The 18,532-nt window shown below is 37.8% G+C and overlaps 1 protein-coding gene across 2 annotated transcripts; it reads right to left on the minus strand.

The window, feature by feature from the left end:
* Nucleotides 1–1,460: 1,460 nt before the first annotated feature.
* On the minus strand, nt 1,461–17,687 carry LOC101857592 (transmembrane anterior posterior transformation protein 1 homolog). 2 transcript variants are annotated; one of them, XM_013087116.2, is made up of 13 exons: nt 17,595–17,687; nt 13,458–13,714; nt 12,856–12,986; nt 12,417–12,541; nt 11,550–11,712; nt 10,675–10,810; nt 9,430–9,527; nt 8,030–8,180; nt 6,335–6,444; nt 5,825–5,884; nt 4,947–5,092; nt 3,962–4,073; nt 1,461–3,036 (listed from the first exon to the last, which is right to left on the minus strand). In XM_013087116.2, the coding sequence occupies exons 2-13, from the start codon at nt 13,675–13,677 to the stop codon at nt 2,125–2,127; spliced, it is 2,364 nt and encodes a 787-aa protein (XP_012942570.1). In that variant the 5' UTR covers nt 13,678–13,714; nt 17,595–17,687; the 3' UTR covers nt 1,461–2,124. The 2 variants fall into 2 exon arrangements, with proteins under 2 accessions (XP_012942570.1, XP_012942572.1); XM_013087118.2 differs by having other exon boundaries at nt 17,518–17,603.
* Nucleotides 17,688–18,532: the final 845 nt, after the last annotated feature.

Raw genomic sequence — 18,532 nt, forward strand, 5'->3', positions numbered from 1 at the left:
ATGAAGAATAACTCAAGATGGTAGCCCCTGGCGAACTTCCAAGTTCCCAGGGTGAACTTCACAAGTACATTGGTTTTGAAATGAAGAGTTTCGGTTCAGGTGAAGGGCTGGCAACTCTTCTCTGTAAAAAAGAATATCACTAAAGAAACAGTAAAAGAAATTCCACAGCTGGGGGAGGATGGAGCGACAGCCACAGAGCGTCAGAACCTAGGGTAGTATATGGGCATATGACATTTAGTAAAGAAGTTGTCAAGAATCTTGGTGTATATATTGACCACCACTTATCAATGGGCTCGTTTGTAGGATCTCTGTCCAAATCCCTTTACTTTCAGCTGAGAAGGATAGGCCTAGTTCAAAAGTACTTAAACGAAGAGACCACAAAAACACTGGTAACATCTCTTATCCTATCTACATTAGACTATAGTAACTCACTCCTAGCAGGTCTGAACAACAAATATTTGAATTGTTTACAAGTAATTCAAAACAATGCCGCTAGACTGATAACAAGACCTAAAAAACGAGACCATGTCACTCCATTATTAAAAGAACTGCATTGGCTCCTTGTAAAAGAAAGAATAATATTTAAAATCTGTGTCATGTGTTTCAAATGTGTAAATAAAACTGCTCCTTTTTATCTACAAGAACTTATCAGTATATATAAGCCAGGGAGAAACCTAAAATCATCAAACGATAACACCCTACTTGTGACACCTGTAAAATCATACAAATCATATGGAGAGAGATCTTTCTCATATCTTGGTCCATTTATGTGGAACAGATTACCAATGAAACTAAGACAAATAAAAACACTTGATAGCTTCAAAAGACTTCTTAAACATTTTCTGTTCCTACAGGCCTATCCTTCATAAGCTTTTAACGTTACTTTTCATTATCGTTGTTCTGTTCCTATGTCAGGATGAAAATAGAGTGTGTGTGTGTGTGTGTGTGTGTGTGTGTGTGTGTGTGTGCATAAATATATATTGCATGAGAAGAAAGGAAGTAGTAAGAAAGGTTTTGAAAATGGGTATTCTAATGTAAAGCGCATTGAGCTACTTTTTTGGAAATGCGCTGTATAAATGTTATATATTATTATTATTTATTATTATAGTGAAAGCCTATCTCCGTCGGGAGGACCGGGCATTCCTCCCGACAACTGGAGCCACTGGCCCTGGATCATGATTACTGGAGAGAGCTTGTTGGTGGTCTACGCTCCACAAGAAGCCGATCATGCAGGAGGTGTCTAATTAATGATAACAACAATAACACTGTGGTATTGAACCTAAACCCTTGGAGCACTCATGGTCATTGCCAACATTCAAACACATGATATCTATAAGTAGGTTATATCATGGGACCATAGAGCAACTTCACTTTTAGAACGACTGAGAGCAAGTAAATGGCAGGGATCTAATCGAATTACATAATACAATAAAACCTGTCAACTTTTAAAAAGACACAGCAGTATAAAACCATATCATCCAGCCACAGAATCTCGCAGACCACTGCTTCACTCTTCCCATCAGGAATAAAAAATATAAGTACACAGATCAAACTCAATCTAAACTAAAATTCTCCTTTTTCTAAAACACCAAGTTACAAAAGGTTACTTGGCAATCAGAACAAATGGAATATGTGACAGCTAGCACAATGTGCCTAAACTACTGCAACACCGTACGCCCCTAGGAGACAGAATGTAAACTGAACTGGAATGAACTGGTTAGCTAAGGGTGTAACTTTTAAATTATTCTAACCTTACATCTGGGGGGGGGGGGGGACAACTACAAATGAACACTTTAAGAGTAGCCAATCAGAAATCTCTATCTCTATATATATATGCAAACTAAAGTCTAAAAAAATTATCGAACGGTGAATATCAGATTGCACCCTGATGATTTTCATCAAGACACAAATATTGCTAATCAAATGATTTGCCCCTTGAAATCTGTTTTTTATCATCAGCGTTTTCTAAAACAGAAGAGGGCATGTCCCCTTCATTCTGGTGCTGCTTTGACGGTGAACAAGGGAGGGAACTAGAAGGGCTATCACTGACTAAAGTCTAAAAAAATTATCGAACGGTGAATATCAGATTGCACCCTGATGATTTTCATCAAGACACAAATATTGCTAATCAAATGATTTGCCCCTTGAAATCTGTTTTTTATCATCAGCGTTTTCTAAAACAGAAGAGGGCATGTCCCCTTCATTCTGGTGCTGCTTTGACGGTGAACAAGGGAGGGAACTAGAAGGGCTATCACTGACAGATAAAACATTACAAGGAGAGGCTGCTGTCTCACTGCTAGGACTGTCACTGTCAGGTTGCAGATTACTTTCCTCTGACCAACCAGTGTATGGGACTTGAAAATCACCATTGTAACCACATGTTAATCTTTCGTCAGGATTTAAAACATTTTTTGTCACAGGAAAGTTCCCTTGCAAAAAAGGTGATGAATTCTGTGAAGAAGGGAGTATTTTGTCCTGCGACGTTAGATTGTCTTCAAGGCTTTTTGGTGAAACTGGTGAAAAAGACTCAACAGAAAGTGGATGCGTACTGTGAGATGACTCTGACTCGAATGAGGATTTCTTATTATCTGCCGAGAGCTCTAGATCTGGAGAAAAGAAATCCCGTTGAAAATCCATTAGCACTGACGACTTAGAACCCTTGGGGGTGGAACTTTCTTGGACAGCTTGCAGCGAGTAAGACTTGACTGGAGTAGATTCTCGAGTCAGAGGTAACTCTGGTGAGAACTCGTCGGGAACAGCATCAGAGATGTTCTGCACATGGTACGGGGTTGCTCCGTTGCTGGTAAGACCACTGTCATCATCAAAATGGTGAGGAGAAGATGAACTGCCTGAGAAAGCTGGAGACGTTTGACCCGGTATTGGTGGGTCTGCACTGAAAGAGGTTTCAGTATTCACAGCAACGCTGGAAGAAACAGGAAATGGCCGACTTTGATTGTTCATCGCGTCTGATGCTCTGGGCTGCACTTCAGCCTTCACTTTCGGGGCGGATCCTTTGTCTTCTTTCTTGGAAACAACCTAGGAGCAGAAAAAAAAAAGTTGAGGTTTCAAAAGTAAATAATCAGTCACAAGTATACAGCCTCTCTTTTAATCAACATTAATTTTGAGCTTGGTCTTGTTTTAAGGGTATAACAATGCAAAACGCATGACATATCTCTGCGGTGAATTATTTCTGATCATTGTGACTTGACGCAGATAGCAGATGTAAAACAAAAATTCCCATGTGGATGATAGCATTTTCTTTCATTTTGAAAAATTCTTAAAATAAACATTCACAGACCAGATGAGTGTTCATCTTCTGCACGATATATTCAAGAGAAGCTTTATGAAATTGAATTGGTGGGATTCAGACGATTTCCTATATTTAAAATAAGTTTTACTTTTAGGGAGTCTATTTGTTCTCCACTGCATTTGTGTCCTTTAAAAAACTGAGAACTGGGCATCAACAGAGTACTTCTTAACTTAAGGAATGGTCCACCAATGTGTTGAGGAAGTTACTTTGAGGGTATGTGAATGGAACTTTATTATTCATTTGTTACATAAATCTGAATCATAATTGTTCCCCTTTGCTTTGTTTCTCATGCCTGAGAGATCACTGTGCTCCACCTTCCCTGAAATAAAAAACTATCTTCTGAAATCAATCCTGGATGCAAATAAGGAAGTTGTAAAGGGATGACTGGATACCATGATCTTTCTCTTACTACATTCAACACTTAACAATGACATCAAATTCAATATACTTTCAACCATTTAGGTAGCAATTTTCTTAAACTCTACCTCTCTGAGCCAACCCAGGCTGAGTGAGATATAGTATCCCATCAGAATGATACATACTCAGTAAAATAGAATTCCCAACTTGGGAATCACATTCATGTCCTTTGTGTACGATGGCAAAGAACATAACCATTACGCTATAGACGCTGGTACATTGGGCAGTAGTTACCTGTGAGTCAACAACTGTTCCCGTAGCTTTGGCATTTTTATCCCTCTCAGTAATAAGACGCTGAGCCCAGCCCAGCAGTACAATGCTGTTGAGAACTTTCGTTGATATCAAACTGAAAAAAAAAAGAAGGAAAAGACTATAACCAACAAAGCCACATGCCAAACTAGCCAAAAAGAATATACATTCTGTTCACCGACCCCCAGAATTCCCTAGACATGAAGAATGCTTGATTTAGTGGCGTCGGTGGCCCAGTGGTTAGGCTCTCGGACTCGCAACCGTAAGGACGAGGTTTCGAATCCCGTCAGGGGTCCGACGTTGTGTCCTTGGGAAAGGCACTTTACACGAATTTTCCTCACTTCACCCAGGTGGGAATGGCTATAGACAGCAAAAGATCTTGTCAGTTTGTTAGTGTTTGAGGGCTTAATCAGCTGCTTGCACTGTATGCTTTCCGGGAAGCTGAGAATGTTTCGGAGTGTTCTATGGTCTGCTGGGGTAATAATATAGTGTAAAGGGCATAGAGCTTGCTGTTGAGCGGGGATATGTGCTATACAAATGTTAGTTATTATTATTATTTAGTACAGGACCTGGCATACAAGAACTTACCAGTTCAGAGAAAAAAAAAAACCCTACTCGGTTGGACAAGAAAGGAAGTCAAACAATGTAAAAGACTGTATCATTTGTGTAACTACTTCCTTGTTATCACTGTACAAATATAATCCTTTTCCTTCCTCCCTGAATAATCACTGACTTCAAACAATTGATTTTTTTTTCAAAAGCAAACAGAATACAGTACCAATTCACAGAACCTTCACTAGACAGAGATTCTGAAATCTTTGTCATTTGTCAAAAGGATGAACAAATTATGGTATTCACAAAACTTTAAGTTGCATTTTAGTGTTAGACCAAGTAAATATTTCACAAGGTTATTCCTAGCATCAAGGCCAAAGAAAGGAAAAGAGCGTAATATGTAAAAAAGTAAATGTACCATAAGTAAAAGACGAAAACCAGAAGCCAGGGCAGAGGGCCGCTGATGTTGAAAGACTTGGTGCACACCATGAACAACAAGCAAATCAGAGGAATCGGAGTGAAACCCATTCTTCGGCACACTTGATCATTGAAGTTGGTAAATGCCTGAAAGCAGCAATACACACACACACAAAAAAGTTCATTAATCAGCCACGAAATTTCAAAAGTTCTTTGACTCTCCCATCTAAATAAAAAAGAGAAATTTTGTACTTTGTTGTATATGTTAATAAACCCTCATCCCCACAATTCATATCACACAAGAAGTAGGCTGCTTTGACTTTGCTGCAAACCCGTGCCTGCATTATATTTCTCATAGCACAATATGTGGGAGATGAAATGGCTGGTGCCGCTATAAATAAATCATTGATGGTCAAGGAGGGAGATGAAACACTAACCATGTCACCAATCAAACCATCTTTTGCACGCGATACTTCAACACATACTTGTGAATTTTTTAAGGCATGATGATGAATTAGCTTTAAATTTCAGTCTCTGTGAAAGTGAGGAGTTTCGAGTCAAGGATATCGATGGCTGGGTACAAGACTCCGACAAACAACGCTATATTACACAATGAATAGTGGCTTTTGTCAGAGTCCTACACCTAGCCACCGATACGTTTTGCCTGTCTCTACAAATTCCTGACCTTAAGAAGAGTTGAAAATAAACCATAAAGAAGTAACTCAAATGTTTATCATTTTATCACCATCATCAAATAATTATTTGTAAAAATTCACACATCACTATTTTTCAGAATATCATCTACAAGAATAAACAAACTATGTCACATGTTTGTAACTAAAAACAGCCCCATTCATTCTTTTCACATTATAAACTCACATGTTTCTGCTGACTAGAGGCAATATCTTGAGCCAGACCTAAGGCAAAATCACCATAAGACTGAAAAAAGAAAAACCAAAAGGACCAAAATGAAACATTTTTTTTACCATCCACATAAAAGAGTAAATATTGGCACGAGAATTTGGACGTTAACATAGGAGCAATAAAGTCAACTTCTGTTCCATTCTAAAGAAAGTAATTGATGTCACTCAAAGCAAAGCAGGTGAGCTGATCAGCATATATGAAGCTTACAAGGTGACAAAGTTAATAATAAGACATAGTATTCACTGAATCATGTAATGTAAAACTCAGCAATCCTTTTCCATAATGAGTGCAAGCACACCAAAGTTAAGAACAAAAGTGGCTTATTCTAATGGCTAAAACCAGGAATCTCTTATCTCTTTTAGTTAAAATAAATCAAGTCTCTTAAAAATCTCTTTAAAAAAGTGGTACACATTTACCCCAGCAAAGAACTATACACTAAAATCTAAAAACTATGTAAGAGCTCACACTGGCAGACAGCTCATTAAATTTGGTAATGAAGGCGTGCTTGATCCAGTCAACAATCATTTCCACAAGCAGAACAACAGCAACGTCTTGAATTATAGGGAAGGCAAGATCTGAAAAGTTAAAGTTAAAACAAAAATTAGTAGGGCCTACATCATTATTATTAGACCAACCTATTTGGAAATAGTTAATAAATACAACTGCTTTACAACAAGAATACTCACAGTTTTCTCACAGCCCATGAATATTATTTGGGTGCAGATACAGAAAATACAATTGCCTTGGCATTTTTCAAAAGTTATGAGAAATCGGTTCCGTTGTACAGAGCAAGAAATCTGCAGCTTAGCAGGAGCAGTACGAAGAAACTCTACACCATTATCAATGAGTGTTTTAGTTTTAGTAAGTGTTTTACGGCACTTGCAACACAAGGTAATTTAAGTGCTGAAGATTAGAGGTGTTACAAGAGAGTAACAAACACAAAATAGAAGGAGGGGAGATAAAGACGATAGATGTTTCATAGGAAAGAAAGAGCAAACCACACCAGAGTACCTGCCAACCAATCACAATGAGTGTTTAAAATTGACTTCTGACCTCAGATGGTATGAATTTTCCAGTACAAAGGAACCATTAGAGAGGGTAAATGAAAGAAAGATGAAAAAAGAAGAAACAGAGAAAGGACAGTGGGAATCACATACTTCTGAAACTCTTAATGAGATAATAATACTCTATTCGGTTCAGTTTTTTTTTTTAAGAAGCGCCTTGACACTATGACTTTTATTTAGAGCATGAAAAGACAAGACAGATAGATAGAAACAACTGAGGGAAGGAAAAAAGTAAGACCTACCAGCTGCACTCTCCAACCACCTGCATATTCATTGTAGCAGAACTGATTTAGATCATTCTTGTTTGAAAGGAATCTAAGTTTTCTTTAAATCCTACCATGAACTAGATCTACCTCAATTTTAAAAGAGAAATTTGGGATGAAACATTTAACTCTTTCACTTCCGCGAGCTGTGATTCCAGCTTCAAAACCACACATACTTTTGTAATAATCAAATTAGAAATCTCAGACTGTTTTGTTTGTTTTAGTAGAGGTTTTATGGCGCTCGCAACTGCATAAGGTCATATGAGCGCCAAGGGGTGGATGTCAATAGAAAAGCCCTTACAGAGAAACAGACTTACTCTGCTCACCTCTCTAGCTTCAACAGCACAAAGTCTGCTTCGACTATCAAGGCACTCCGGAAATAGCGGGTCACAAGAGTGTGACAAACATACAAAAGAATTAAAGGAAAATGACGATCGTAAGGATTAGGAAAGAAAAGGCAGCAGTTCCGTTGTAGTTCAGGCATAGTAATGAGCATGACATTGTTGGATCAGCCCATTTACAATTCTACGGTGCATTAGAACAAGAAATGTCCCCTCTTTGGGAATGGCCTAAAGACAGTTCAGTCAGTGGCACCGCCCCAGTGGGTAAATCTCAGGCTGAAGAATGATCGTTTTTAGCAACATGTTGAGATAGGTCATTATTTCCCTTTTATTTTCATAAATAAGACATGTGGCTCATATTGAAAATTGAACTAAAAATTTTTAAATTTATCCGACGGTACACAGAACCAGAAAGTAGGTCACAGATAGGGCCCGGTCCAGGTAAGGAAAAACCCCCGGAAGTGAAAGAGTTCAGTAAAAAAGCTCACTGACCCCAGTTCCACTGGAGTTCTTTCATGTTCCTGATGAAGACAAAGAGCAAGAGCACCAGATAGTGGAACCTCTCCTTCACGTCGCCATATGTGATTTGACACAGGTTGTTCTTGTCCAGTCGCTTGAACAAGTTGCCCTTGATCTCCACAAACTGTAAAAGACAAAAGAAAACGTGAAATTGTACTTTACATCAAGTTAGAGCAATAACGAGCACCTTTTTCTAGAAACAGATAAGACAGGTAAGGTAAGGTAAGATAAAGTAAGGTAAGCCAGTAAGGTAAGGTAAGGTAAGGTAAGGTAAGGTAAGGTAAGGTAAGGTAAGGTAAGGTAAGGCAAGGCAAGGAAAAGAAAGGTAAGGTAAGGTAAGGTAAGGTAAGGTAAGGTAAGGTAAGGTAAGGTAAGGTAAGGTAAGGTAAGGCAAGGCAAGGCAAGGCAAGGCAAGGAAAAGAAAGGTAAGGTAAGGTAAGGTAAGGTACGGTAAGGTAAGGTAAGGTAAGGTAAGGCAAGGTACGGTAAGGCAAGGTAAGGTAAGGTAAGGTAAGGTAAGGTAAGGTAAGGTAAGGTAAGGTAAGGTAAGGTAAGATTATACAGTACTTTATTGTCACTATGGCTATACAGGAGTGGTAAAAACACATGTAAAGAGATGATGAAAAGACTAATACTGAACAGAAGTAGGTGGAAATGAAAAATCTGAATATTTGTACTACGTCTACGTAAGTTCCATTTATCATCTCGTCTCAGAAACCAGAGACAAATAGCAAAGAAGCCCAGCCGACCAGTGGCACCCTCCAATCACCTGCTGCCTACTTTTCAGATATCTATGAATTAATATTTTAATTAATTTAATGTCCTCGAGTGAACACGTCTTTGAGCAATTAATATCTTTATCAAATATACTGAGTTTATAATGATTCTTTCGGAAGTTTTAATTTAAAAATGTTTAGCTTGTAAAAAAACCCACAAAAATGAGACAGTACTTCCCATTGGGGATGGAGACAATAATTTAAGTGGACTTGTTGCTCAAGGAAGTTACTGTAGAATTGTGTGATCTTGACGGAAGAAGAGATACAAAACTATAAATTATAGTCACTTGAACATAAAGGATATCACAGGAACTCCAATTTACCGCTCTTCTTAATTAACAAAAAAACAAAAAAACAAAAATTCCCTTTCTGCTGACTCACATTAGATGCAGCATGCCAGACTTATAGCAAAGAGGTGATGCATAAAATAATGTTTAACACATCTACACATCTTATACTGCAATAGGGAGTAACTTATTAAAGCCACCAGTATCTAAGATATGAAACCATGCTGTAAGACAAAAGCCTAAAGACAGATGAATTGACGGAAACAACAACAACAAAAACAACACTACATTTCCAGAAAGCAGTACTTACGTTATTGGACATCATGATGGTCAGGAGGTTTTTATTGTGTGAGTTGAAGGCAACATTCAGGATAATTGCTTGCATCAGGATCATTACTGTGTGAACAACTGACTCCAGTTAAGGAAAAACAAAAGAAGAAACTACAAAAGAAAATATTAACTTCACATAACTAGCAAAATTGCTTCTCCTTCAACTACAGCTACTTTGAAAGGAAGAGTTTGGAACAAGCAGGTCATCCAGTTTCAAAACAGAATGAGAAAAAAATACAAGACTTTCTATATGATGTATTAACATTCAAAACAAAATATCCTACTTCGATATATACTTTCACTCAAAAAACTCTGGAAAAAAAGTGTAATGACCTTAAGGGGAGACGTACACTCCTGGAAAAATTTTCTAAACGAATGACTTTTATTCACTTTCATGCAATTGTGCATGAAGTTCATAGGTAAATAGGATGTACTAAGGGTGAATTTGTTGATTTTTATAAAAAAATGGGTCTCTGTGGCGGCCATCTTGCATTTTCAAACCAGTCTCTTAGTGCAGAAGAATTTCATAGAAAATATTGAAACAACAGCCTGAAATTTGGCACACAAGTACAAACCTATATAGACAGGGGATCTATCTGAGGATTTTGACCTATCTTTAAAATTAAAAAAGTGAGCTCAAACTCAATGGACCCCCGAGAGTCAGTTGACGAAATTTTGGGGTATATATAAAAATAAAATTGAATATTTCCACAAGTTACCAATATTTCCCAATTTCCTCACATAGATCTCCAGAATAGATCTTAAAGCACGTGTACGCCAAATTTGAAGCTTCTAGCTTCAGTAGTTTTTGAAAAATCCTTGCACCAAGGAGGTCACATATGTCAAAAAGTAGATTTTGAGAAAAACAAAAAAACCCAGGATTTTTTAAAGGACTTTTAGTGCAATATACACTTTTCAAATGCCCTTTTGGGTCATTTAGGTTGTTTTTTCAACAGTTTCGTTGTTATGACCCGATAGAACAGATGTCAAAGGATGTTTTTTCCGCAAAAAAACAAAAGTTGGCTAGTTTGAAAAATTTTATCGATATTCTCAGGGATCGCCGACCCGGATCTTCCCTTAACAGCATCTTAACAGGCACAGCATATTTCAGCCCAAGAAACAAATCAGAGGTAAGTTCAGCTCATTACGATTTTTTCGTCAAGGGTCAATTTGTAATGGTCAATCTAACTCTCCAATACACAAATGAGATATTACAAAAGGATACCAACATATACAATGGCAAAGATGAGATGAAACAGAGTGCCAAAATGTTCTCTCTTGCGACCTCTTGGCTCAACAGCTGTCCAGTAGAGACTGTCCAGGACATCCTGTCCAAAGCCAGAGATCAGCTTGTCCATTACCTGGTTATTAACATCACAGAACAAGAGAAGATATTAAGCAGGAAAAAAAAAAAATACAATAAAGGCTGTGAAAGCTCTGGAGTGAAACCTGATGTACACATCAGAAGTCGGTGCTCCCGAAATTATGAATTGGAATAAAACTTGACATAAGAAGCAATTCTGAAAGATGAACAAACAAATTAAACCATGATTTACATTTTTCTATACCCATGTGGCAATTGTCGAAAACAGGTCTATTTTACCGGGAGTTCATTCATTAGCTGAAGAACTATCAAAATAGGTTCATTTGTTTTGATTTAATGACCTATTTAGTGACGTTTTGTCATTTTTAGATTTAGTACCAAAAAAGGGCCCTGACGTAGTGGGTATACCCCCCTCGGAGATAAAAAGTTAAGAACTTACATCCAGACCGTAAAGATGATTCCAGTAGGGAACGGGATAGAGGGTTCCCACGTTCCTTGTGACTCATTGGAGCAGAGGAAGATAATACTAACGTTAACATTACTTAAACGCAATCCCTCATCATCAATCATCACAACCATTATATCTAAAAATCATCACCGCTCTCAGATCAATGACCTACATCTATAATCCTGGAACCTCTATCTGCTATTACAATTACTTGTTATACTAAGTATGCACGTAATACACTATTGGACACAATCATATGCACTTTTTTCTACTAATCAGATGGCGTCAATCTCATATAAATGGGCAAGGGGAAAAAAAAAGAACTTACATCCAGCATGTTGTAGAAGACGTAGAACTTGATGATGGACTGGCCCCTCACGATGTGGTAGATCATGGACATGTCCATATAGCTGGTCACAAAACAACTGACCACCAGGATGACACCTTTCAGGAGATCACAAACCTGTGCTGCATCCAAAGCTCGTGATCTCCTGGGAAAGGAATAAAATTTTCATTGATCTCTTTTTTTTTTAGTAGGAGTTTTACAGCACTTGCAACACAATAAGGTCATATAAGTGCCGAAGATTAGAAGTGTTGCAAGAGAGTAACAAACAAAAAAAGGAGGAGAGATAAGGACAATAGATGTTTGATACATAGGTAAGAAGGAGCAAACCACACCAGAGCACCCGCCAACCGCCCGCCATTGATCTCTAACAAAAAAAACTGCACGAATTCAAATAAACACTGCAGAAGTCAGTGTGGCATAATAACAAAGAAGCTTATCCATCACTTTCTCTTCTTCTTGCACAAGTAGAAACTAGTTCCCTTTTCCATACAATGGTTAAAAAATTAATAAACGCTGGAAGAATGGTCCTTATATTACTACTAGACACATCCCAGTTAACTACAGGCCCTTTTCAGCAGTGCACAGCAAAGTTTTAAAAACCCCCAAAACAAGCATAAAATAAAACATTAGTCCACAGACTAACAAGAATGAACTTATATTGATCAGATACTGACAGAAGCTAAAAGTATATATGTATCCACACTTTTCCTCTTTTCAAGTAGTAAATTTCTAAACAGTGTTACATCAAAGTATGGGATTGCTACAGATGTTTAGTTATATAAATAAATGTTTCTCTTGAGCATTACAACAAAATCTAAGCATATTTACTAATGTGTCAAAATATCGTACCCTTTGAATAACACAATGAAGGGGTACACAAGGACTCGCAAAATGGCCACAAGTATCCTGAGAGGAAGAAACGTCACCATGTACAGTATGGCATCCATGCACTGCAGGAACCCGAAAGCACAAAACTGAAAAAAACACAAAAAACACACACCACCAATATAAAACTTTCACAAAACAGACTATATCAACTGCGATATTGTTATTTCTATAGGCAACACCATGAACTTTCCCCTACTCAGTTTCAAAGATGACAAGGTACAGAGCACCAACCATCCCTCATTTTCAAAACTTTATACAGACCAACAGCTCCGCCTAAAAAAAATATGATTAAGGATTAAACTTTTTCCCTCTATATTTCAAGTAAAAATAACAAAAATGATTTCATGAAAATCTTTTGATTCAAGTAGACTAAAATGACTAAACATGTTTTCCACATTACCTTCTCCAGATTTTTGGGGGTGTTAACAGATGTGTATACCCGATCTCTTCTTTCGACAAACTCAGAGGCATCTGCTTCCATTTTGTAGCCCTTTGTCAGTTCTGACATGAAGTAGCTCAACATAGATTTACCTTAAAAAGTAATGAAAAATCAGAAAAAAATATTAACACAAATTCTTTTTACATTTACTTGTAATATGTAATAATAATAATAATAATAATAATAATAAAAATAATAATAATAATTCGTCTGTCAATGTCTGACAATGATCAGTGCATCGACAAAAGAGAATATTTCTCAAATGAAATAGAAAAATTTGAAGAATTAAAAGTTAAGATGACTTGTCTTGTGGCTTCAGCTATGTATGGTCAATGAGACCAATTCTAGCAGAGCAAGTTAGCCACATTTTGAGAATGTACTTGTGACCTGTATGTTATTACAAGGTTCAGCATCTAGAACAGAAGTCCAAAGAGTATCAAGATAAACAAAAGTACACTTTAAAAGTTTCAATACTTATCAAAATCTTATGTTACTTTGAGATACATCAACAAGATGAGTCTCTATCTGGATTTATAGAACGCATTTCAAATCGTTAAAATTACTTTGCAGCTGTGCCAAAGGCTCGTCCACATCTTCAGGTTCTTCAGTAATATTTTCATTCCTACTTTCCATTGGGTCATCTTTTTCAGAGCTTGATGAAATCCCCTCTCCATTCAAATGTAAAGGTGATGATTCTGATTCAGATGTGCGAGACCTGTGCCGCAGTCTTGGAGGAGCACCAGATCGAAGCGGGGAATTTCGATTGATTAAAAAAGTATCCATTTCTATTGTCAATCCAATGACAAGTACAGGAAGCCAGCTGAAACAAATTTAAAAAGAGATCTGAACAAACGATCAGCAATTTAAAAAAACGAAACAAAACCCCAACCAGAACAAAGAATGGCACAAGCACGCTCACAATCAACAGAATTAGAAATAAATTTACAAATTAACTTTTTATTCATCAAGATGTTCATAGCTTTAAAAAATAATATTTCATTCAACTAAAAGTTTATACATCATGTGTGTATGCCATAATAATACTGTAAGGGGGCTCTCGTGGCATAGAGGTTAAGGTGTTCGCATCTCATTCAAAGGTCCCAGGTTCGAATCTGGGTAGCGACTGAAAAATTTTCTTCTCTAAAATTGTCTCCTTTCACCTCCTTTCCTGCTCTCTAGCAATGTTCTGTCGTCTGCTTTCGTCTCCACTTTCTGCCCTCACTCCTCGCTTCCTTTGCCCTCTCCTCTGGGTACTTGACTCTTTCTACTGCTTCTCTACTGTTACTGCTGTCTTTCAGCCATACCCCTGACCTTCTGGTAGGAAAGATCTACACCTAGCCTTCTCGGACAAGGGTGAAAAAAATCAGAGGTCCCGTGTGAAGTTGCACACGTTAAAGATCATTTGGGGGTCTAAAATCGATAAGAGTAGGCTTCGGCCGCCACAGGAGGAAAATTCAAAATTTCCTACCAACTGAAAAAGTTTAATGTGTTCCACGTGCCCAATATATGACCTTATGCAGTTGCGAGCGCAGTAAAACACTTACAAAAACAATAATACTGTAATACGTTGAAGCCATGGAAAATATCATGTGCCATAAGTAATTAGAGAGACTTAGATTCTGTTATTTTTACAGAACATTGTAGAATACAGGACTAAAGGTAGTGAAGCCGTTCTAATCTTAGAAATTCGTACCACTTTCTACTTTAATGTGAAAGAAAAAAAATATATTTAAAAGAAAATCAAAGAAATAGATAGGCTGACATTGCTACATCATACTCATTTTAACAAACTGCTTGCATCACACTCTCCATCAGAGTACACACTGGCAACAGTTGCATACCTTTATCTTAATAGTACAGGAGACAACAAAACAAAAATGATCAGAGTATGAGGAAAGTAACACTAAAACATTCAATTGTCTTGTCTCTTTTCTCACTCTGTCTATATGAACTAGAATCTAGAGGCTCTGGAGAACAACAGTATATTTACCTTTCTCTGATAGTTTCACATTTCTTTAAATTTAAATCCAGTGACTAGTAGCAGGGTACCCACTCCAGGACTTTTTGCAGATGAGTCATGCTACATTCATTATCTTTGATTGATTCGGCTCACACACAGAACACACCTCTTAGACTTTGTTTTTATAAATGAAATTACACATCAGAGTAAAAAGTAAGGGAGTCTTTCTTATGACTAGGGCCTACGGATCAGATCATCATTATCGCTGATAGACTGGGCCTCCTTCAGAATAAAGTTAAAGACGTTCTCAATTGACATAAAGCCAAGTGGCAAGTCACCAAGTTATAGTTATAGACTAGGTTAGGCTGAAAAATTATAATTTTATATGTAATAGAATTTCAATAAAAAGAAGTTTGTGGTAAGATTGAAGAATACCGGACCAGCCGACTGGGACTACTTTGCCTATGTCTTAACCCTAGGAATCCATGATTTTCCCCAGTTTTTAATTTCTCTCAATGAAGTGACTATTTCTCCGAACGTTTGGGAAAATAAAGTTGAACTCTATTTCTCTGAACGGTTTCTGATCTCAAGATTGTTTGGTTATTTGCGAGATTTACGAGTCATCCTTTCATAATTTCATTCCGCCATTCTGCAAGGACTGGGAGGAAGCATTTTTTGCATCGAATTCAATTTTTAGAACTAGAGATTTTTAAAGTCTGAATATTCAGATACTTCAGTTGTGGTTGGGGCAACGTTCCCGGACTATACCTTATTTGAAAATACCTTCAAAAGGTACTGCGAGAAAACAAGACTGCTCAACCTTGGCAGTAACCTATTTTGCAAATTTAGTCACCCATCAAAAACTAAAATCCTTCACGTAAAAAAAAATTTGCTCCACGACCCCCCCCCCCCCCACGACACACACACACACACACGGGTCACTCCATTCGCTTATTATCAATAAATCTCGAGAACGGAAACCGTTCGGAGAAATAAAGTTAAAGTTTATTTTCCCGAACATTCTGAGAAATAGAGCCGCCTTCTCTCAAAGGAGAATCTTGGACCGGTAGATCTATTCATTGAAAATTTGTCAGGGGAAGACCTCCCCTGGTGTCAGGACTTTAAAAAAAACTTGGAAGTGCCTATTTGCAACGCCGCGTTGCGATTAGCAACAGTGCTAAATAAAACGCCGCGTTGTGATTAGCGCCAGTGCTAAATAAAACGCCATGTCACCGTGTGTAAAATATCAAGCTTAATCAATCTGCACATCGTTATCTGAAGTTCTGAGGGCTGAAGTGACAGCGCGTCTGCGCTTGAAGTCAAACCATTATTTTTTTAGCGTGGGTTCGATCCCGGTCCTGGACGTTGTTTTGTTGTTGTTGTTGTTGTTGTTTTGTTGTTGTTGTTGTTGTCCTCTTCTCGACTGACCAACAAATTGTTCCCAAAATTATATCTTGTTGCTTTGTAGTTTTTTTTATGTAGTGTGATGAAGCATGCACATTCTCGTTTTGTCCCCAAGAGGTGCTCTCTATACAAAGTAGGCCTTAGTATAGCCTATACTTTTCCTTTTACCAATTTAGGCCTGGTTAAAGTTCAGTAGTGGCTTTCCTTGGTCTGTGAGTCTAATTTTTTTATTTTTTTTATTTTAGGCTCAGGAGAAGGAAAAAAAAATCCTTTCGGGACCGGGATTCGATGCCACGCTTGAAGCACTGAACATTAGACTTAGAGAACATAGACAGTAGACAGCTTGTATACGTTCTCTAGGCCTAACTTAAAGTTCGAGTTGCACCGTCTTGTTATTGTTATCCAAGCGTCTTTCGACTTAAACTTGCTCAAACTCTAACTCAGATGATTATGAGAAACGAACAAGACGTCTACTTTTGTGCAAACAATGACAGAAACAATTGTTAGATCTAATCTAGATCTACCCAATATTGATCGGAAAGACAACGTCATAAAAAAAGGAGTCAAATCCTAGGAGGTTTATCAAAAAACTGAGAAAACTTCCACAATTCAGGCAGAACTACAATATTATCATGTAGAAACGATTGCTAGATCTAGATTTACTACATCTAGATCTACATCTAGATCTAGATCTAGATTCTAGATCTAGACTAGACTAGATCTAGATCTAGTACTGGCATTTCAAATAGCATGGGAGCTATTCAGAACGCGGCGTTGCAAATAGCACAGGAGTTATTCAGAACGCGGCGTTGCAAATAGCGCTTGCCAAAAAACTTAGTATTGCTACAGTACAGACATGATATGATAGATATTCACATGGTCTCTACACAAGTATATAAGATAGAGGTAGGCTGCTGATGTCACAGGTCACAGGTCATATTATATAGTCTTAGATCTCTAGATCTAGTGAGACAGTAATTCACTTTTCAACTGCAATCATTGGCAATGCAATTGAGTTTGACCCAGGGGTGTTAAATATGATATAATGGTATTAAAATTAAAATCAGTTATTGAGGTAATTTCTTTTGTTTTTGTTTAGTTTAGTATAGATACTAGATCTAGATCTAGATCTAGTTTTACTGCTACAGAAGAGGATCGCTCTTTCCATTCTATTCTTCTGCTGTGACTTCAATTTCAATTGACAGTTCAATTTACATAGGAATGAGTCAGTCAATGGGCGGAGCGGGCTCCACTCTTACTGTTGCAAATAGTCTGTTACAGTAGCAGCTCCAATTTCCGAAAGCTAAAATGCACAAAAGGGAAGTAGACCCACTACCTCTGAGCAAGTGGACACGAAGTAAGAGTCAAACAGTGTTGGAGTCATCAGTCAGCTGTTTGTTTGCTCTCAAAGTTTGCCTGCGTCCGTAGTCCGAAGACCTCTATTTGTGTACTTCCGGGGTCAGCGTTTGGGTGCTATTCCACACTGTTTGTTTGTAACCAGGGAACTGAAAGTATTGTAAAAGAGTAACAATCAGAAAAAAAACAAACTTTCTAAATAAAGTAGGCCTAGAAGTAAATGACACTGAAAATCATTTTCATTATTTTTTTGGAACAGTTTGAATACTGGAGAAGTAGGGAAGTCCAATAAGCACGATTTTATATAACCGAAAAGCGATACCGATGGTAGTACAGTTATATATCGAACGGAGTAGTAGCCGCAAATTCAATTTCCGGATCAAGAGTGGCGGTTTTGGGTTCCTGTTTTGAAAGGTATCCACAGACGCTAGAGTACTGTACGAGTTGGTTGAAGGTGTTTTATGGTAATTTTATTTGTTACATTTTTAATCTACGCTTTGGCAGGAAGTCGGAATAGAAGACTAAGCATACTTCAAACAGTTTCTTCCTTTTAGGGGCATTTCCAAAAGCCTAAAAAGGCCACCTCTATTCTCACCCGGGGTGAGAATAGATCTCTAGACTCTAGATCTTGCGAGAACTTCCGGGCGGGTGAGAATAGCCACTTTTCGCCTAAAAAATTAAAACGGCCACCTGAACTATTCTCACTGAGAATAGCATTCTCACACTAGACTAGGGTGAGAATAGCATAGAGACATAGTCGGCATATCTAGAGCGCAGTTTCAGTTCTTGTAGGCGGGGTGAGAGGGCAATAGCGCTTCACGGGTTTTAGCCCCAAGAGTAGGGGGGTTTCAGGGGGGCTTGCCCCCCTGACCTAACAAAAATAGGTCTAGGAAGGGGGGTTTCAGCCTCAGGGGGGCA

Source organism: Aplysia californica, unplaced genomic scaffold (assembly GCF_000002075.1).
Source record: "Aplysia californica isolate F4 #8 unplaced genomic scaffold, AplCal3.0 scaffold00548, whole genome shotgun sequence".
NCBI classification, from domain to species: Eukaryota; Metazoa; Mollusca; class Gastropoda; order Aplysiida; family Aplysiidae; genus Aplysia; species Aplysia californica.